Below are 21,109 nucleotides of genomic sequence, written 5' to 3'. Positions count from 1 at the left end.
ATCGTAATAATAATAATATAGTAAATATGACCATGACACTTTAATCCCAATGTCATGAATACAAAGTTCATGGATTGAAGCGGTGTATGGTTCATGAATCAATGATAAAGCGGTGTACGGCAATAACAACCGCAGAAGTTCATGCGTGTGTGTGTAGATTACGATTCATGTATGTGTGTGTGTGTGTGCGTTTGTGTGTGTGTGTGTGTGTGTGTGTAAATCATGATTCATATGTATGTGTAAATCATGATTCATGTGTATATGTGAATCACGATCCATGTGTGTGTGTAAATCACGATGCATGTGTGTGTGTGTAAATCACGATGCATGTGTGTGTGTAAATCACGATGTATGTGTGTGTAAATCACGATTCATGTGTATGTGTAAATCATGATTCATGTGTGTGTGTAAATCATGATTCATGTGTGTGTGTAAATCATGATTCATGTGTGTGCATAAATCATGATGTGTGTGTGTGTGTGTGTGTGTGTGTGTGTGTGTGTGTGTGTGTGTGTGTGTGTGTGTGTGTGTGTGTGTGTGTGTGTGTGTGTGTGTAAATCACGATTCATGTGTGTGTGTATAAATCATGATTCATATGTATGTGTAAATCATGATTCATGTGTATATGTAAATCAGGATGCATGTGTGTGTGTGTGTGTGCAAATCACGATGCATGTGTGTGTGTGTGTAAATCACGATGCATGTGTGTGTGTGTGTGTGTGTGTGTAAATCACAATCCATGTGTGTGTAAATCACGATTCATGTGTATGTGTAAATCATGATTCATGTGTGTGTGTGTGTGTGTGTGTGTGTGTGTGTGTGTGTGTGTGTGTGTGTGTGTGTGTGTGTAAATTACGATTCATGCGTGTGTAAATCATGATTCATATCTATGTGTAAATCATGATTCATGTGTATATGTAAATCACGATCCATGTGTGTGTGTAAATCACGATGCATGTGTGTGTGTGTAAATCACGATGCATGTGTGTGTGTAAATCACGATGCATGTGTGTGTAAATCACAATTCATGTGTATGTGTAAATCATGATTCATGTGTGTGTGTAAATCATGATTCATGTGTGTGTGTAAATCATGATTCATGTGTGTGTATAAATTACGAATCTTGTGCAGGGGTAAATCACAATTCATGTGTTTGTGTAAATCATGATTCATGTGTGTGTGTAAATCACGATCCATGTGTGTGTGTAAATCACGATGCATGTGTGTGTGTGTAAATCACGATGCATGTGTGTGTGTAAATCACGATGCATGTGTGTGTGTAAATCACGATGCATGTGTGCGTGTAAATCACGATGCATGTGTGTGTAAATCACAATTCATGTGTATGTGTAAATCATGATTCATGTGTGTGTGTAAATCATGATTCATGTGTGTGTGTAAATCATGATTCATGTGTGTGTGTAAATCACGTTGCATGTGTGTGTAAATCACAATTCATGTGTATGTGTAAATCATGATTCATGTGTGTGTGTAAATCATGAGTCATGTGTGTGTGTAAATCATGATTCATGTGTGTGTGTAAATCACGATTCATTTGCATGGGTAAATCATGATTCATGTGTGTGTTTGTGCATGTGCATGTGTACGCACCACCACCACTGGTTGCCATCTCCATTCGCAAATCTCTAGGACTAAATGAACAGAGCCTTGTGTGTGTGTGTGTGTGTGTGTGTGTGTGTGTGTGTGTGTGTGTGTGTGTGTGTGTGTGTGTGTGTGCTCGTACGCGGGCGCTAAAACTACTGCCCCCGCCAGATGATTGTATAAATGGGAAACGGCACGAACTCGACTCCTCTTTTCCACGGATATCTCCCATGTTCCTATATTTCTGTGAGTCCGATTTGCATTCAGGAACAGAGCAATTATGACTAATCATTTTGAAATTACCACCGTTTCGTCTAAATGCCGAAGATTATGTTTAAAAGACGATTTGAATCACAGATTTCGTGATAGCAATGGCAGGTTACAAAGCGCCCGCAGCAATCAGAACCAAGTCACTGCATTTCGGAGGGCAGGTTTTCCGATGGACGTTCGTCACCGCCGACGTGCCCATGGCACTGCTTGGCGCGGACTTCCTGTGCGCTAATGGGCTCCTGGTCGACGTCAAGCGCAGATGTCTTGTCCAGGCCGAGACGTTCAGCTCGCTCGCTTGTGCGTTGCCCAGCTCAACGAGCGGCTTGTCAAGCGGCTTGCCGAACGGTTCGGTTCCGGCCACGTTGGTCAGTACGCTTCCGGCAGCGGACGCATTCACCGGCCTCCTCGCCGGCTTCCCGGCCCTCACATGGCCCACCTTCTCGGTGAGGGCCGTCAAGCACGGGGTGGCCCATCACATCCCCACCGTCGGGCCACCGGTCTACGCCCGGGCACGCCGCCTCGAGCCGACGAAGCTGGCGGTGGCAAAAGCGGGGTTCGCTACCCTGGAGCGACTCGGCATCGTTCGGCGCTCAGAGAGCGCTTGGGCGTCGCCGCTGCACATCGTGCCGAAGCCCGGCGGGGGATGGCGACCGTGCGGGGACTATCGCCGTCTCAATGACGCCACGACTCCCGACCGCTACCCCGTCCCCCACATTCAGGACTTTTCCGCCCGTTTGGCGGGCATGTCCTTCTTCTCGAAGGTGGACCTCATACGCGGCTACCATCAGGTCCCCGTCAGGCCGGAGGATGTCCCGAAGACGGCGGTCATCACGCCATTCGGACTCTTCGAGTTCCTGCGCATGCCCTTCGGTCTGAAGAATGCGGCTCAGGCGTTCCAGCGACTGATGGACAGCGTCCTGCGTGACTTGGATTTTGTCTACGTCTACCTGGACGATATCCTCGTCGCCAGCGCGTCCCGCGAAGAGCACCTACGCCACCTCCGCACGCTCTTCGAACGCCTGAGCCAGCATGGCCTGATTGTGAACCCCGCAAAGTGCCGGTTCGGCGCCACCATAATCGATTTTCTGGGGCACCGTGTCACCAGGCACGGAGCCGTCCCCCTGCCGGCCAAGGTGGAGGCGGTGAAGGGGTTTCCGCGCGCCCGCACGATCAGAGGGCTGCAGGAGTTCCTGGGCATGGTGAACTTTTACCATCGGTTCCTGCCCCGTATCGCCCAGCTCCTGCGCCCCCTGCACGAAGCTCTCCGAGGTAAGCCGGGCAAAGGCGAATTTACCTGGACCGAGCAGATGGACACGGCATTCACGGGCGCGAAGCTCTCCTTGGCTAACGCAACCATGCTCGCGCACCCGGCGCCCGATGCACCGATCGCCCTCACCACCGATGCCTTGGACTACGCGGTGGGCGCGGTGCACGAGCAATGGGTGCGTGGAGCTTGGCAACCGCTGGCGTTCTTTAGCCGGCAGCTTCGCCCGCCCGAACGCCGTTACAGTACCTTCGACCGCGAGTTGCACGGGCTTCACTTGGCGGTCAGGCACTTCCGACATCTGCTAGAGGGCCGTGCGTTCACTGCCTTCGTCGACCACAAGCCGCTGATCTTCGCAATGGGCAAGGTCACTGAGCCGTGGTCGGCCCGGCAGCAGCGTCACCTCTCGGCCGTGTCCGAGTACACGACGGACATCCAGCACGTCGTGGGGAAGGACAACCCGGAGGCGGATTGCCTTTCCCGGGCCGTCGCCCACGCAGTCCACCTCGGCATCGACTATGCCCAGATGGCAGCGGACCAGGCCGCTGACCCCGACGTCCAGGCCTTGCGGACCGCCGTCACGGGCCTCTGCGTCACCGAGGTGGCGTTCGACGGCGCGGGCGGGCCCTCTTGTGCGACGTCTCCCTCGGGCATCCTCGCCCCATCGTGCCCGCGGGCTGGCAGCGCCAGGTGTTTGACGCCATCCACGGCCTGTCCCACCCAGGCGCGAGGGCCTCCCAAAGGCTGATCGCCGACAAGTTCGTCTGGCATGGCCTCCGGAAGGCCGTCCGCGGCTGGGCCAGGACGTGCCTCGCGTGCCAGCGCGCCAAGGTGCACCGGCACACCCAGGCCCCGTTGGCCCCGTTCACGGTGCCGGAACGCCTGTTTGACCACGTCCACGTGGACCTGGTGGGACCTCTGCCCCCATCGCGGGGTTTCACCTACGTCCTCACCATGGTGGACCGCAGCACCCGGTGGCCGGAGGCCGTGCCCTTGGCGTCGACAACGGCGGCCGATTTCGCGCAGGCTTTCATCGCCACCTGGGTCGCCCGGTTCGGCGCCCCCTCAGACATCTCGTCCGACCGCGGCCCCCAGTTCACCTCGGAGCTCTGGGGGGCGGTCGCGCAGGGGCTCGGGGTCCGGCTGAACCGAACCACGGCCTACCACCCCCAGGCTAATGGCCTGTGTGAGCGATTTCACCGCTCATTGAAGGCCGCGCTCCGGGCCACCCTCCGCGATGGCGGCTGGGTCGACAGGCTCCCCTGGGTCCTGCTGGGCCTCCGGACGGCGCCCAAGGAGGACCTGCGCGCATCCGCGGCGGAGTTGGTCTTCGGGCAACCGCTGCGGGTGCCGGGCGAGTTCCTCCCCGACTCCACGGCACCATGGTCCGCGCCGAGTGTTACAGCAGCGCTCCGCTCTGCAAGAGACCGCCCAGAGGTTCGCCCCGGTGCCAACGGCATGCCACGGGCACCCACCGACGCACGTCGCCCCGGAGCTTCGCACGGTGGAGTACGTCTTCGTCCGCCACGATGCCCACCGGACACCACTGCGGCCCCCGTATGACGGGGCTTTCCGCGTGCTGGAGACCGGGGCGAAGCACTTCACCCTGGACATCGGCGGTACTCCTGACCGCGTTTCGGTAGACCGCCTCAAGCCAGCCCACCTCGACGTGGACCATCCACCGCCAGTGGCCCGACCACCACGTCAGGGCCGCCCCCCTGCGGGCGGACCCCCGGCACCGCCCAGCCCCGCCGCCACGCCGCCCCCCGGTCCTGCACCCATCCCAGGGGCAGCCAGGGGCATCCCACCTGGCATCCCTGCACCCCGGATGCCGCCGATCGCCAGGGGGCGCTTCGGTCGGGTCATCCGTCTGCCCCGCAAACTGGCCCTCCAGGTGCGCGGGAATTCTGGGGGGGCGCGTGTGGCAGACACAAAAGCCCACTGGCGTGGTGACATTCCGCGCACCAAGTGGGCGGTGGCCACGCCCGAGGGGTAGGCGTAGCCTCATGATATACACCGGGCGCGCAGCCCGGAGCGCGCGAGTGTTACAGTGAGCTCCTGAAATAAAGACGCTTATAAGTTACCGCTTGTCCGCTTCCTCCTTGCTCGCAAGCAGCGCGCGTAACGCCACGCTTTACCATATTGTTTTTCCAAGTTTTCCAAGTTTTCCAATTTTCAGTTTTTGCAAACACGGTGGAATAATATTTACCGATATGAACAGTGATGTGACTTTTGTTGAAATTCCACAAATACTGTTTATTCTTCGTACCAGGAGAGAGTAGATCGACTCCTCACAAACTCTGCCTATATAAACGTGCGGCTCCGAAGTAACACGGCAGCGTGTGCAAAGCGACTGAGAAACAGGTGTAGCGGCCGCTTCCGTGTTACAGATTCGGCACGCACACTTCACACATAAACGTGCAACTGAGAAAGACGTGTGGCGGCCGCTTCCGTTTTGCGGAATTCAATCTTTTTTCAAAAAGGGCGCCATGTACTGTTTAGATTTGGATGATTTGCGTGTGATATGATTCAACGGATGTTTATATGAATCGTTTAAAATAAAAAAGCCTTAAATTTCTGATATTTTGCCTTTTCATTTGGGCCTCCCAATTGAAGCCCCGCCCATAGGGCAGGTACTGTTGCCAGTCACCAAAATCTAAGCAATTCGTCCTCATCATACACACCCAACCTGTCCACAATGTTTCATCTGAATTCACCCACATAGTTTTAAAATATAGTGCTACTTATCGTTTTTGGCCATATCTCTCAATGGCGAAGAATCACTTGAAAAAATAAAAATCAATGTTTTGTATTATTCGGACCTTCACCAAGATTGAATCGATTTGTCCCTGTCACACAACCAAACTGTCCACCAAGTTTCGTCCGAAACTGTCCATAACTTTTTTTAAATATTCGGCTAATTAACCTCAAACAAAGTACAATAATTTATTGAATAACAAAGTAAAATTGAGGATAGGCACATGAGAGCCCCTCGTCGCCATGTCCTGACCTGGAAGTCACAGTGTTGCAGCGCGAAGAGCGCGTCTCGTGCCGCCCCATGCATGGCAGTCGCTCCGCTCGGGTAGAGCGCGTGCCACACGTGCCAAAGCGGCTCAAACACGTAGAACACACTTGGGTGCTGGTTGAACATTTCCCCCACAAAGGATGAACCCGAGCGCCATGTGCTCATCAGCAGCAATTGCTTCTGCTGCGTGCTCTGTTGCAAACACACAACCTTCACGACATGAATGTTATGAGCTTGGGGAGGGGTCGGACATCACAGAGTGTACAATGTTTGCCAAACTTCCATTCAACAATCATTATGCGACAGTACTTTTACTATAATGTTGCAGTGTTGAAGTCTAGCATCTCCTTTTGTCTTCGTTTTCTTCCTCGTTCAACCTGTTGAGAATGCAAACTTGTCTTTTTTGCCATCGACACAACATGTGAATCTAACTGTAAAGACTTTTGAATTATTTGGTAGAATCTATATTTGGTGGTGCTTGATTGGGGTTGTACAATCAGACACCTGCGTCAAATTTTCCGAGCACTGTGAAAGGGCACATTGAAAATACCTGAGGTATGAAGAATGGGGTGACATCAGTTGGAAAAGCATCTATTTGCCAAATGCGATACGAGCTAGGTGTGAGTATGTTCGGATAAAAGGGATGATTATGTAAGAGCTGTCTCATGCATATAGTCCGAGTCCCATGATCCTGGTGAGTGGCAACCAAATGGAATTCTGCCAGAGATGCATGCCATTGGCCTATTCACTGATGAGCCAGTGGCCAGTTTCACTGTTTGACTCGAACTTAAAGAGGTGTGCCATATTTTTTTTTACGGTGAAGGCTCCAATCACGGACGAAATAGACCTTATCGAGGCCAGGGCTTACATAAAATAACTGTATTGATAAATGTGACGAAATATAAACAAAAGAGAGAATGTAAAAGTGAGGAGTGGAAATGAGCAAGAAAAGGGTATGATGTTTCTTTACAAGAAAGAGAGATCGAAACTAGACCGGTAGCTACAGTTTGAGTGAGACGGAAAGCAAGACCAGCAATCCTGACATGGAGAGTGCAAGATGGTTCCGGGCACAATTTTAACGCTTCTAAGTCTGAACGGTAGTACTACGCTGAGTGTTTGCTGTCTACAACCTGGTACCTAACAAAACCGGTCCAACCAGATGGGTGTTTTTTGAGGCACCATCTCCTTACTGGATGGCTGTTGGCTCCCGAAGGAAGCTCATCCGCCCTTTAACAGGTATTTTTTAAAAATCATCCAGAGTGTCACAGTCACCTTCCCACTGACAAGTCAGTGAGGGTAGTCGGCTTAGCCGCCGAGGATCAGACCATGCGGCAGGTAGCACTGGGGTGCATGTTACCAGTGGCAGTCAAGAAAGATATTTAAGGTGGCACAAGAAAGTGAGTAGTACAAGCAGAGGGAACATAGAGCGATAGATCGGGTGAATATTTGTGGGAAACATGGATGTGTAGAGAGTGGAGAGTGACATTGTGAAGATCACTGTTGGAGAGAAACTGCTGAGCACAACATTTGCTTGAGTTGTGTGCTGTGCTGTGCTGCATCACCACCCTGTCTGATGGTGCAGATGCAGCACATGGAAATCAATGTCATATGTTTCACAGCATCACTATTCATTCAAGAAAAAGCAACGGGCAAACAACACCAGAAGAAAAAAAACAGCCCTCAAAATAGAACCAAATTCCACCATCGTGTCAGATATTACAGACACAAAGAGAGCAACTGCAGAAGTAAGTAGGACAAATAAAACAGTTCAGAAAAGGAAACAGACACCCAAAACTAAAAAAGGGAATCCAAAGAATAAAAAACAAATTCAAAATTGAAGACATAGACCTTGAGTATTTGGGTGCTAAAAACAAACAAAATAGAAACGATAGCAAGGAAGATAAAAAAAACTATGAAGAAGGAAACAACAGCAGAAAACAAAACCATATGTGTGAGAGTAACCCAAAGAGATTCGACCGTGAATTAAGGAAATAAAAGCAGAATGTGTCAACTCCTCCTGAAAAAGAAAAGCTGGAAAAATTCTGGAAAGGAATTTTTGAAGATTGAAAGAACCGCCTGGGTCGGATTGGGGCAACGGCTGAGCCGGTGAGGTAGGGAGGGAGGTGTGGTGTCCACATCCTGCTACCTAACTTGATCTGTCAACAAGGAAGCAGAATGGATCCCAAACTTGCAAAAGAAGAAGCAACATCTCGAGGAATCGAGGAAATGAGGCAGGGAGGGAGGTGTGGTGTCCACATCCTGCTACCTAACTTGATCTGTCAACAAGGAAGCAGAATGGATCCCAAACTTGGAAAATAAGAAGCAACATCTCAAGGAAATGCCCCCAGTGATCATTGATGAGCAGAAAATGGAACTGATCCAAGAAGAAAAGGCAGTGTATGAATGGCTAGTAGAAGGGAACACCTTTTCATCCCAAAAACGGAGGAAACCCAACTTCTCCAAAAATACCAGCCAATAACATGCCCACCAACCACATACAAACTGCTGACAGGAATCATTACAGAATTTATGTACCATCATCTAACACAGCAAGAAGATTTAGAGGCAGAATAAATGGGATGTAAGAGAGGTTGTTATGGAACAATGGACCACCTACTACTGAGCAAGGCCATACTTGAAAATTGCAAAATGCGAAGAACTAAATTGTTCACTGCCTGGATAGACTATAAGAAAGCTTTTGACAGTGTCCCACATTCGTGGATGATAAAATGCATGCAAATATACAAAATCAATCTCCAAATAATCAAACTGATTGAGAAAGCAATGGAGCTCTGGAATACTACATTTATATTACAGCATTCAGAAGGAAATATTGAAATACCAGATGCGAAGATACGGCATGGAATCTTCTAGGGAGACAGTATTCCCCCACACCTCCCCGCCCCTCCACTCCCGCTCCCCTTCTGTTTTGTCTGGCTCTGAACCCACTAAGTAACCTCGTCAATGAACAAAGACACGGATACACCATAACAACCAATAGAAGAACATCCAAACAAATAGGAAAGGTGACACCTACTATACATGGATGATTTAAAGCTCTTCACACCAAATGATGAAAAATTGACAAAACAACCAAAACTATTAAAACGGTTTTCCGAGGACATTCAAATGGAATTTGGACTAGACAAGAGTGACAAGTGCACATTTGTATAAGGTAAACCAACAAAAACAGACAACATAAAAATTGATCTTGAAACAACAATACAGCAGTTAGAAAACGATGCATCATACAAATAACTAGGAGTAGAAGAAGGCCACCAAATATGTCACAAACAAATGCGCAAAACAATCGCCAAAGAATACCTATGTAGAACAAAGCTGATCCTGAAAACATACCTCTCCCCAAGAAACAAAATCAAAGCCATAAACCAGCTCTCTAGTATCAGTGTTCCAATATAGCTGTGGATTAATAAACTGGCCCCAATCGGAAATCAATAAGTTAGACATCAAAACAAGAAACTCCTTAACATCCACAAGATGTTTTACAAAAACCAGTGCATCCCGAGAATGTACCTGCCAAGACAGGAGGGAGCAGCCTGATGGAACTCAACCAGGTGCACAGAGCGATGTGTAGGACTAGCTGAGTATGTGAAATGCTCAACAGACTATCGGATGCAATTTGTAAACAAACATGAACACAACAAACCTGAAAAAGTATCCCTAACTCACCTTGAAAATAATTTCCAAAAACAGGTGTGAATAGAAGATGCCGCACAGGAAAATGAAACAGCAACAACTATAGCCCCAACAATTACAAAAACGACAAAATAAATATATAAAAATAAATATCAACAAATATAAACCAACAACTGGGAGAACAGCAAAAAGCAGGAGAATACAAAAAAGATAGACAAAGAAGACTCATTGGAATGGCTAAGAAGAGGTCAGTTCAACTGGGACGGCGAACGAATCATAATAAATTCCCAAGATTAAGGACACTACACCAATGGATTTAAAAATATGGTGGGACTGAGCCAGACGGACAAGTGTAGATTCTGCAAGACAGAAACAGAAAGTACTAGTCACATGCTCTCGGGATGCAAAAAACTACACAACGGCACAAGAAAGTATGCAAAGTGATTCATTGGCATATCTGCAAAGATTTTTACATCCCAGTTCCAGAAAACGAATGGAAACCACGAACCAAGGGCAATCATTGAAGATGAGGACGTCATGCTCACGTACGACCTGATGAATCCATCGAGCGTGAACATAGAAAACAAAGCATTGTGTCTGGACATTGTACTCAGGAACAAAAAGGAAAAGACAGCTTTGATGATTGAGATATCAGATCCTGGTGGAGTGATGCAGTATGTTATTCCCAGGCTGTTTGCATTTGTGTCGAAGGGCTCTGTGACTGGAGTTTAAACCCAGCTTGCCAATCCCTCAGGATTGTGGAGTGTACGGATGGCCTTCTTTCAAGGTTCTAGTATAGTAAAGCAGTAGCAATAGTAGTAGTAATAGTAGTTTCCCGAATGTACCAAAAAGATCTGTTCCTGTATAATCTGATGTCATTAACCATCTCTGCTCACTTTCACTCCTTCATTCCTCTTTACTCCCACCTCTGGAACAAACTCCCTCACTCTCTTCAATCCCACTCCTCCCTCCAGGTCTTTAAAACAGCTGTTCACCACCATCTTTTATCTTCCCTCATCCAAAACCTTCATCTCTTCTACCCCCGTGAATTCACCCCCTTGATCCACTTTTTTTGAAATACCGACTTCTTTCCTGGAAGTTCTATACCTCTCCCACCCACCCACCCCCCACCCCCCTTCTCATGCTTCCTCCCCCCTTCACATGCTTCCTCCCCCCTTCACATGCTTCCTCCCCCCTTCCCATGCTTCCTCCCCCCCCCCAAGCCCTCTCCCTCCCACAGATCTCCCGATGTCCCTGTTTTCTGCTGTTGTACTTGTGTGCTTCCGTCTCTCTCCCCATCCTGTCTCCCGCTCCCTTTATTGTATGTTTTGTGTGTCGGGTTTTTTTTTTTGTGACTGATGTTAGCTCTTACACGAGCCTCGATCTTGTATACAAAAAAAACAAACAAAAAAAAGTCCATGGCACCTCCAATTTTTAATAACTTACGAAAAGTAGGCATAACTGCATATTTACACATTGGGCAATGGAGTGTCAAGAGGGATGGGCGGTACAACGACTGTCAATCAGCCTGATGGGGGCGGGACCACAAAACACATTTGACCGTATGTACTATTTTTTTTACCAAGTACATTATAACATTACCAAGTGGTGTTTCAAAACAGTATTCAGTGTAGAATGAAAGAATTACAATGATCGAAGAGAAAGAAAAGGGAGTATAAGCAGAATGAATGAATGAATGGCCAAAGGTAATGAGACGCGGACGGCTCTTACCGTGTTTGCATTGAAGAGTCGCGAAGCCGATGCACGTTCCGATTCGTCATTGCACGGAGTACCCGGGACAAGCAGCACGCGCAGGCTCAGCACGGCGAACAGGAACGCAAAGCACGGGAGCACGAGGCACGGCAGCCATGATGGCAAGGCGCGACGCCGGGCCATGAATGCGGGACTGGAAGAGGTGCACCTGCGACGTTCCGACATCGGACATGGGTTGTATTTTCACGGCACAACACGGTCAACACCACCAGCGACGAAGATATCGCCATGATGCAGCACAGCATATGATTGAAGAAAACTACACAGCAGACAGTCTGTCCGACATAGACATATATATTATGTCTACAGTTAATTGGAGCAGATCAAGGCAAAAAGCGTTGCACCGTCTCATAATCGTCGGACTGCGGACAAATAGCCGTACGGACATGAAAGCGAGCGATGAATGACAACGACAGCAAAGAAACAAAAGCACATGACGTCATCAGCAGCAGAACAACGTCATGCATGTCAGTGCTGAGTACCTTGTTAATTACTGCTGTGTACTTCCAATTCGCATCTCATCTAATCATGTGCATCTCCTCTAGTCTGGCACGTCATTACACGTCGATCTCACTCTTTCTCCTCCCATATTCGACACGAAGTTGTTCCAAACGTGACGTCATTGATTTCATGTGAACATTTATTAAGGCCCGTACCCTGTGGCTATTCTCGATCAGTGTGCAGATTATACTCAAACTGTAACTGATTATACTGTAATCCTCACACAAAGTACAAAGACTTGTACAAAGATGCAAAGTAATCCTAATACAAAGAGAGAACTCTTTTCGAAAGGAATAATCCACGTCACCTGTCCACGCACCACACCTGATCTCACACTCCCTCCCCGAATATACACCTGCAGTGCTGCCATTAACAAGGACACACTCTTATGGAATGGAGTAAAACCGGTCCCTCTGTCAACAGTTTATATCATCAGCATGAGAGCACCGACCTACAATATTATGGAAGGACAACAGTATCATATCAAACTAGGACGGCACTCGGTAGAGCGAATACCTCCACCAGGCTGAACAGTTTGTTTTGTATCCCAATGATAAACCGGATCTGGATTTGGACCTGAACCAAAATGCAATCAGCTTGTCATGTTTTATATCGCTTTCACCCGATCTCTCAATGGTGAAGAATCACTTAAAAATTAAATAATTCTTGTATCTGAATCCATATTCAGATCTTCACCAAAATCGAATCGATTCTTCCTTGTCAGACACCCAACCTCTCCACCAAGTTTCGTCCAAAGCCGTCCATAACGTTTTGAGATATCCTGCTATGTATCGTTTTTGGCCCCATCTCCCAATGGTGAAGAATCATTTTAAAAATTCTAGTATCCGGATCTTCACCAAAATCTAACCATTTCGTCCTTGTCACATACACTACCTTTCTGTCAAATTTCGTCCAAATCCGTCCACAACTTTTTGAGATATCTTGTTCACAGGCAGATAAATAGACAAACAAACAGAGGGGTGAAAACATAACCTCCATCCACCTTTGGTGGCAGAGGTAATATTATAAAAATGCTTGTATTGTGTTACGTTTTCGAGTTTACCTAATACTGCAATAGATTACCTTGTAAACCCCATATTCCACCTCGTGATTACAAAGGGATATTTGGGGGATTGTCCAACTTCCAAATTGAGAAAATTCTTCATCTATATTTATATTTACTAGCGTGACTCAGCACACGTCATTTCAAAGGAGTTGGCATCTTTGACCATTTCGGTGTCTTTTGGGTTTCATGGTGTTTTGGGTCTTCAGGACCATTTGGGTCTTCAGGGTCTTTTGGATCCTCTGGGCCTTTAAGGGTATTTTGGGTCTTTGAGGTGTTTTGGGTCTTCAGGGTCTTTTGGGTCTTTGGTGTCTTCAGAGGCTTTTGGGTCTTAAGGGTCTTCAGTGTCTTTTGGGGCTTCGGAGTCTTCAGGGGCTTTTGGTCTTAAGGTTCTTTTGGTGCTTATTGGTCTTTAAGGGTCTTTTTGGGTCTTCAGGGTCTTTTGGAATTTCAGGGTGTTTTGGGTCTTCGGGGTGTTTTGGGTCTTCGGGGTGTTTTGGGTCTTCGGGGTGTTTTGGGTCTTCGGGGTGTTTTGGGTCTTCGGGGTGTTTTGGGTCTTCGGGGTGTTTTGGGTCTTCGGGGTGTTTTGGGTCTTCGCGGTGTTTTGGGTCTTCAGGGTGTTTTGGGTCTTCGGGGTGTTTTGGGTCTTCGGGGTGTTTTGGGTCTTCGGGGTGTTTTGGGTCTTCGGGGTGTTTTGGGTCTTCGGGGTGTTTTGGGTCTTTGGGGTGTTTTGGGTCTTCGGGTATTCAGAGTCGTTTTGAGCCTCAGGGTCTTGAAGGGTATTTTGGGTCTTTGGGGTCTTTTGGGGTCTTCAGGGTATTTTGGGTCTTCAAGGGCCTTGGTGGTCTGAAGGGTCTTGGGGAAATTAAAGGGTCATCAAAGGTCTGAGGGGTCTCAGCAGTCTTAACGCAATTAAGAGGGTTAATTAAGAGGGTGGTAATTTTATTTGAAGAAGAAAAAGAAGACGTTTTCGTCGCATATAAACATACATACATAGCGAACCATATACGTTTGCTCTATTATAATAAGATTCCTCTGCAATCGAAGATGGGAGAAGGTTGTTTTCACCCATGTCTGTCTCTGTGAGCGATATCTCAAAAAGTTACAGACGGATTTGGACGAAGTTTGGTGGACATGTTGAGTGTGTCACAAGGACGGAACTCATTGATTGGATTTTAGTGAAAATCCAGATCCAGATCCGTTAATTTATAAGTGATTCTACACCATTGAGAGATGGGGCAAAATTGATATATAGCAGGGTATTTCATAAAGTTGTGCACAACTTTGGAGAACACTTGATGGACGAGTTGGGTAGGTGAACAGAACAAGCGATTCGATTTTGGTACAGGTCCGAATCCATATCTGGCCCGTCAGTGGGATACAAAACGTACACTGTTCACCTAGCGGAGGTATGCACTCTACCGAGTGCTTTTAGTAAGTTTTCCGAACATACACACAGGAAGTACGTTTTTTAGACCCCAAGATGCGCATGAGGTGCTTGGTACCACGCCGTTCGATGAGACAGCTTGTAGTGTGTGGCAGATTTGGAAACTGAACTTCGTCAGTTCCAGTACCTTGCCGAATATAGCAGTTTCGAATGATGAGACCGAGGTGAATGGGATCAGGATGGATGAGATGGAGAGTGAAGAAACCATATCCAGCCGTACCCCAGATGGATGCTTCGGGACCGAGGAGGGCTCAGTTTCGTCTTGGGGACTTGCGGATGGAGATGAGGACCGGTGGTGGTGATGCATGCACGCACACACGGGTCATGGTTTGCAAGTACACATGCACAATTATTGTTTACATGAAGGAGTACCCAGGGCTGGCGCTACCATAAGGCCAACTAGGCAGCCGCCTAGGGCGCAGACATCAGAGGGGCGCATTACTGAACCTTAAAGGGTCACAGTTTTATACAAATTATTGTTTTATGACCGGACACAGTATACCGAGTGCCCTTTAGTTCAAAACTAGGGCATGCCCGTACTATATCTATATCTAAAATTATATCCCCCCCTCTATTTACATGAAATGGTTTGGTCCATGAAATGTTTTGGTCCATTCGCAACGCCAAAGCGAACGGCGAACGCTTTACATGAAATGGTTTGGTGCATGAAATGTTTTGGTCCATTCGCAACGCCAAAGCGAACGGCGAACGGCTTGCGAGTACAGTGACAACCCCCCCGGGGTTTTAATTAGTTTTAAAACGGAGCTTGGCAACCGCTGGCGTTCTTTAGCCGGCAGCTTCGCCCGCCCGAACGCCGTTACAGTACCTTCGACCGCGAGTTGCTCGGACTTCACTTGGCGGTCAGGCACTTCCGCCATCTGCTCGTGCGAGTACAGTGACAATCCCCCCCCCCCCCTCTATTTAGATGAAATGGTTTTTATTAGTTTTAAAACATAGTTTAACGCCAACATAGCGCCAACATAGTTTGCAAACGTGAAATAAATGAATACGCTCTCAAATGTGCCATCCGAGGCAGAGTGTGTCCGCCACGTTCGGCACACGCGATAGCTCGCTGCTCTCTGATTGGTTGAATCGTTTTTTGGACATAGCTCGGTAAGTAATTGTCCGATTAATATGAAACCTTGAAAAGGCACATCCTCGGGTCCCCAGCAATATACCTGGCAAGTTTAAAGTATATCGGACCCGTGGTTGTCGAGAAACAGCGGTCACAGACAAACAAACGTACAAACGTACAAACGTACAAACAAACACACAGAGATTACTGGAATTATAGATAGATGATTTGTGTGCCAAAATATTTTCTTTTGTATTTGCGAAAGATAATAATTAAAGATTGATTATTTAAAATTTTGATTTTGCATATCTAAAACTTATTGCTCAAACCAAAAACTGTTTTGTTTATCTGTAATTTCCATTTACACACTCATAAAGGAACCACTTTCTTTATTTTGCATTGCAAACCACATGTAGTGTCATATTTTTTTTAAAGTAAAACCATTTGCCCCAAAGCGTGGGGGTAACAGGGCCATTGCCATATTTATGGATATTGCGCCTTTAATATTGGTGCTGTTGGCATCTTACGGTACTTATTCTTGCAAGTTAAAATAAATTTAGCAGTTTCAAATTTTCTGCTTTTTATTTTTTCTGCAAGACATCTGTTTTTAATAATCTAAGTTGGCAAATTTTTTTTTTGGGGGGGGGGATGGAAGTAGCTGGCCTTGCCTAGGGCGCAAAATAGTCTGGCGCCGGCCCTGGGAGTACCCATCCCAAGTGACGGGAAAAACTAGCAAAAGTATCCTCCTCTTCCTCCTCTCTCTTTCTCTCAGCCTGGTGTTGGCTTAGTGGTTAGGGTGCCGGCTTGGGATCCTAGGATCCTGGGTTTGAATCCCGGTCGATCGCTGAATTAACGCCAGGGTTGACAGCCTGTCATCCTTCCGAGGTCGGAAAATTGAGTACCAGTTCACTGGTAATTCCCTGTGTGTCGCAAGAGGCGACTAACAGGGTTGGCGGCAGGAAGAGCATCCGGCCATAAAACATTGCTTCAAAAAGGAGACCACGGTGCCCGAAAAAAGACCAACCCCTGCTCTGCGGGGAAAAATGGCCTCTAAAGGCGGTTCTTTCTTCTTTCCTCTCTCTTTCTCTCCTCCCTCTCCTCTCCATGCCACTTCATCCCCTGTCTCCACCTCACTCCCCTAAGAACAAAATTAGTAAAAGCATTACCAGGCCAGTGATGGAGAGAGATTTACTTCCAGGAGCCAGGGCTTGAGGTCAGAATCAATAAGCACATCAAATCCAAAGAGTTCTGCATCACACCAAGAGAAGATTATCAAGTAACATCAGTAGCATTCTGCTGAGGGCATTTTTTCCATAACAAGTGAATCCTCTTGGATTGCGCTGAGGTTCGGGCATGGAATTTCTAGGAGGAAGTATAATTTGTATGCAATGAAAGTACATGTAATATGGGATCGAGTAAGATCGAGTAAGCTTCACCAGTGCGCGTGCGCGAATTTACGTCACGTCGGCAGCGAGAAGGCGTTCCCCAACACGAACCAATCAGGAACTGCCACGCCCACTTATATGATCTCAGAATTCCTGTGACAGGAATTAGCGTTACACTGGCTGGAAGTCAATCGCTAAAGGCGCTTCCTCAGCGCCAATAAACCACATTCACTTAACAACCAAAAACCCAGAACACAAATTCACTTAATCAGGAATTACTTTCATTCCAAATTTAAAGTCAAGAAAAAGAACAACCACACATACTTGCATGAAAGACATAAATAAATACCATGCAATATATTTTTACGCAAATTACAAAAACATGAATAGGGAATGGACAAATCAGTGCAGCATATGGGATTAAAATTTGGGGTCTAGGTATGTGCTCAGATGTGGTAACCAAAAAGGCCAATACTTTCCCACACTGCCTCCTAATTGTTTTTTCCTGAAATATTATCCTCAAAAAATAGATCAAGGAAAAGAAGAAAGTTGTCTCCTTGGATATTGCTTGAGCTTTTGATAGTGTTTCGCTCTGCTAAACTTTTCTACATCGCCATTGGTGGTCCTTTCTTTCTGCTGGTAGTCACTTTATCAATCACAATGATGCCTTCTTGTTTCTTCTGGTGTTCCATAGGACAGTGTAATTAACACTTTATAATAATAATAACAAGCATTCTGAGTATTGCGCTGCAATACATGTCCCCTACCGGCAGTCTGTCGTCCGGAAAACTGTTGGGGAAATTACACGTATTGCACTGTGTGAATTATATAACTACCAACTCACGGTCTGAGGTAACTCGGCTAAAATTATCCGATTTGCACCAAATAAAGTTTATGAATGGTTGCACAGACCCCTACTTCTCACTAAAAGAGGAAAAAGAATGTAAATCGGAGTTAAAATAAGCCCGCAACGTCGCTCCGTGGAGCAGCCTGCATGTATTGCACTATGTGTGAATTATATAATTACCAACTCACGTTCTGAGGTAACTCGGCTAAAAATTATCCGATTTGCACCAAATAAAGTTTATGAATGGTTGAACAGACCCCTACTTCTCACTAAAAGTGGAAACAGAATGTAAATTGGAGTTAAAACAAGGAATATTAACAGCTTTGACTTACCGCACTCCAAATAAGAGTCCAGAAAACTGTTGGGGAAATTACCAAAGTTCAAAGTGCCATAACTTTGTCAAAAATGATCGAAACGTCGTGAAGTTCGAACCTGATCTGTAACTTATCATGAGGAAACCATGTACCAAGTTTGAAATCATTAGCATTAAGGGTTTAGGAAAAAAAGTCCGGAAAGCTGTTTTTTGCGTGACGGACTGACGGATTGACAGACTGACGGACTGACGGACTGACGGACTGACGGATTGACGGATTGACGGACTGACGGACTGACGGAGGGACGGCGTGCAAACCTATAGTCCCCTCCAGTGTACACCGGTAGGGGACTAATAATACGAGTCCTCTCACAAGGAACTTTGACGCTGGAGGAGGCCATTTGGCCCATCAAAGCTTGTGTTCTAATTTCCAACCTGGGGTTGTTTGTCAATGCTCTATCCTTTGTAAATGCTCAGCGTCAAGCAATGAAGCAGCACGTACCATTTTAAAAGTCTTTGGTATTGACTCAGTCGGGGTTCAAACTGCAAGCCTGCCAGACATGAAGCAGATGTGTCACTTTGTTAATTTTTGAACTTTGTCATTGCTCTCAGTCTATTTGAAAGGCAACAACCATTAGTAATTAATTAGTCCTCTACCGGTGTACACCGGAGGAGACTATAGGTTTGCACGCCGTCCCTCCGTCCGTCCGTCAGTCTGTCAGTCTGTCAGTCCATCTCGCAAAGAACAGTTTTCCAGACTTTTTTTCTAAACGCTTAACGCTAATGATTTCAAACTTGGCACATGGTTTCCTCATGATAAGGTACAGATCATCAAGTTCGAACTTCACGACGTTTCGATCATTTTTGACAAAGTTATGGCACTTTGAACTTTGGGAATTCTGATAATTCTGATGATCCTTAACAAAGTGCCATTTTAAGTTTTAATTTCCTTTAAAAAAGATTTTCTCTGCAATAATTGGACCGATTGAGATCAAATTTTCACCATTGGAGGGACGCTGTCTGTAGAATATTTTAATGGTAATTATGACGTCGCAGGTCACGTGGTTCGGCCGCCATATTGTTTTTCGTGAAAACACGAAAACCCCTTTTTCTCTGCAACAGCTGAACAGATCGAGGCCAAACTTTGCAGGCAGAATCGCGTACCCATGACGAACAAAAAAGTCAGCGAGCATGACGTCATGCGTCACATGGTTTCAGAGTTATGACGTTTTTAAGCATGAACGTTTAAAACCGAGCTCCTCCCTCATTTTTGATCCAATCGAGGGGAAACTTCACAGATCTGTTCAGCATGTCAGTCTACTAAAATGTCCTTTTGGAATTTGCGATAGGGCACGTGGTTTGGCAGATATCGTTAATGAAACGAAAATATTTTAAAAATTGATATCTCTTGTTTATTCTGGAGTTCTCCTCAAGCCGCACCGTGCGCCCTCAGCCTCGTCTCGCGAACGTCAACAGCGTGACACAGCACGCGCTTTCTGGAGGGGCGGAGCCAAGCCGAGGAACATATATATCCACATCGATCATTGATCGTGAACCGGAAAATATAATAAATTACTGATATTTAGCGACTCAAAAGGTTTTTTATCAACAACGTATTTTCTCGTGCTTCTGCTGACCTGTCTGCAAGGTGTATAAATCGAAGTCCCGAGTGCGAATCACAGGTGAGCCCGTCCTGAGGTAATTAGCGATTGGGAAAGATTCAGAACCTGTGGGTAAATAACCCTTGGTAATTTCCCCAACAGTTTTCCGGACGACAGACTGCCGGTAGGGGACAGGTATTGCAGCGCAATACTCAGACAGAATGCTTGTTTTTCTCATCATTCAGATCTTTGAATTAATATAAATCATGCTCTTTCCACCCTCAAAGATAAACTTGTTTTTGCCATTTCCTTTGAACCTTTCCAAATAAACCCCCCAAATAATTCGTCCCTTGGCTGAAGCAAGTTATTTTCATGTTGTCCTTGATTTGTTCATATTTCTAAACCATGATGACATATTGACATAACCTCTGTGTTGGACTGGTTGTTCCCATCTGAGCACTTCCCTCGTTATTCTGTGACCGTATAGTTTAATATTGTCACGAGCACGAAGCCCACCCAATAATACTCACGTGCTGTGTTACTTTGCTAATTTCTCTTAATGTTCTTGCTATTTGTGCAGAAAGTGGGCCAATGTCTCTTACGTAATACTATATACTATAGGAGAGATGTTTGTCGGTGTGTGTGTGTCTGTGCGTCCCCATGTTTCTCAGAGATAGCCAAACGGATCTTCGTCAAACTTTCAGAGGATCATCAGTGAGTGCCGGGGAGTGTTTATGCAAAATAAATGTTTTCAAAAAACAAGTAAAAAAAAAAAAAAAAAAAAAAATCACTCTATAGTGCCTAGGCCTTTGTAGCTATGTGAAAAGTAATATTGAATGATCCAAGACCCCATTCCTTAGTGGGTGTAGGGAAGTGTTTAGGCCTCCACAAAAAAAAAAAAGATTTCTTCAAAATGCCAACCGGATTAGAACAACACCGGGCAACACTGGTACCCCCTGCTATTATGTGATATATGGACAAGCTGTTTTATGTGTTATACACAAAAACAGGCTTCCCTAGTACATAATGCTCTTCATTTGTCAAAATCCTTTCTTGAGATGAAATTCTTAATGTTTACAAATCATTAAATTGCAGATTAATAGAATTTGCTTCTCTTTGGAATGGAGCTCTTACTATTCATATCACCTGCATAGTCAGTCAAATCCCAGCAACTGGCCATTATTGGTACTGATTTTGTTATGCCCCACCCCCGAAGGTGGCCGGAGGCATTATGTTTTCGGGTTGTCCGTCCGTCTGTCCATCTGGAATAAGCGTCGTTTTTCTCA

The 21,109-nt window shown here is 46.4% G+C and overlaps 2 protein-coding genes across 4 annotated transcripts in view; one reads left to right on the top strand and one right to left on the bottom strand.

Annotated features, from left to right (window-relative positions):
* Positions 1–12,451, bottom strand: part of LOC137437495 (carbohydrate sulfotransferase 7-like) — a 35,673-nt gene extending 23,222 nt beyond the window's left edge. The window contains exons 1-3 of one of the 2 annotated variants that reach the window (XM_068131864.2): positions 12,074–12,451; positions 11,550–11,739; positions 6,147–6,371 (exon numbers count right to left, since the gene is read on the bottom strand). In XM_068131864.2, coding sequence (XP_067987965.2) covers positions 6,147–6,371; positions 11,550–11,714 — 390 coding nt within the window. In that variant the 5' untranslated portion in view covers positions 11,715–11,739; positions 12,074–12,451. The remainder of the gene's footprint in view (positions 1–6,146; positions 6,372–11,549; positions 11,740–12,073) is intronic. The other variant, XM_068131873.2, reaches the window with a different exon arrangement.
* The window catches only part of FAXDC2 (fatty acid hydroxylase domain containing 2), an 881,086-nt gene that overhangs the window by 406,306 nt on the left and 453,671 nt on the right, over positions 1–21,109 (top strand). The window lies entirely within an intron of this gene.

This window comes from Myxine glutinosa, chromosome 1 (assembly GCF_964187855.1).
Source record: "Myxine glutinosa chromosome 1, kmMyxGlut1.1, whole genome shotgun sequence".
Lineage (NCBI taxonomy): Eukaryota > Metazoa > Chordata > Myxini > Myxiniformes > Myxinidae > Myxine > Myxine glutinosa.
Note: the sequence above shows the minus strand (reverse complement) of the source record. Positions and strands in the feature narration are given on the sequence as shown.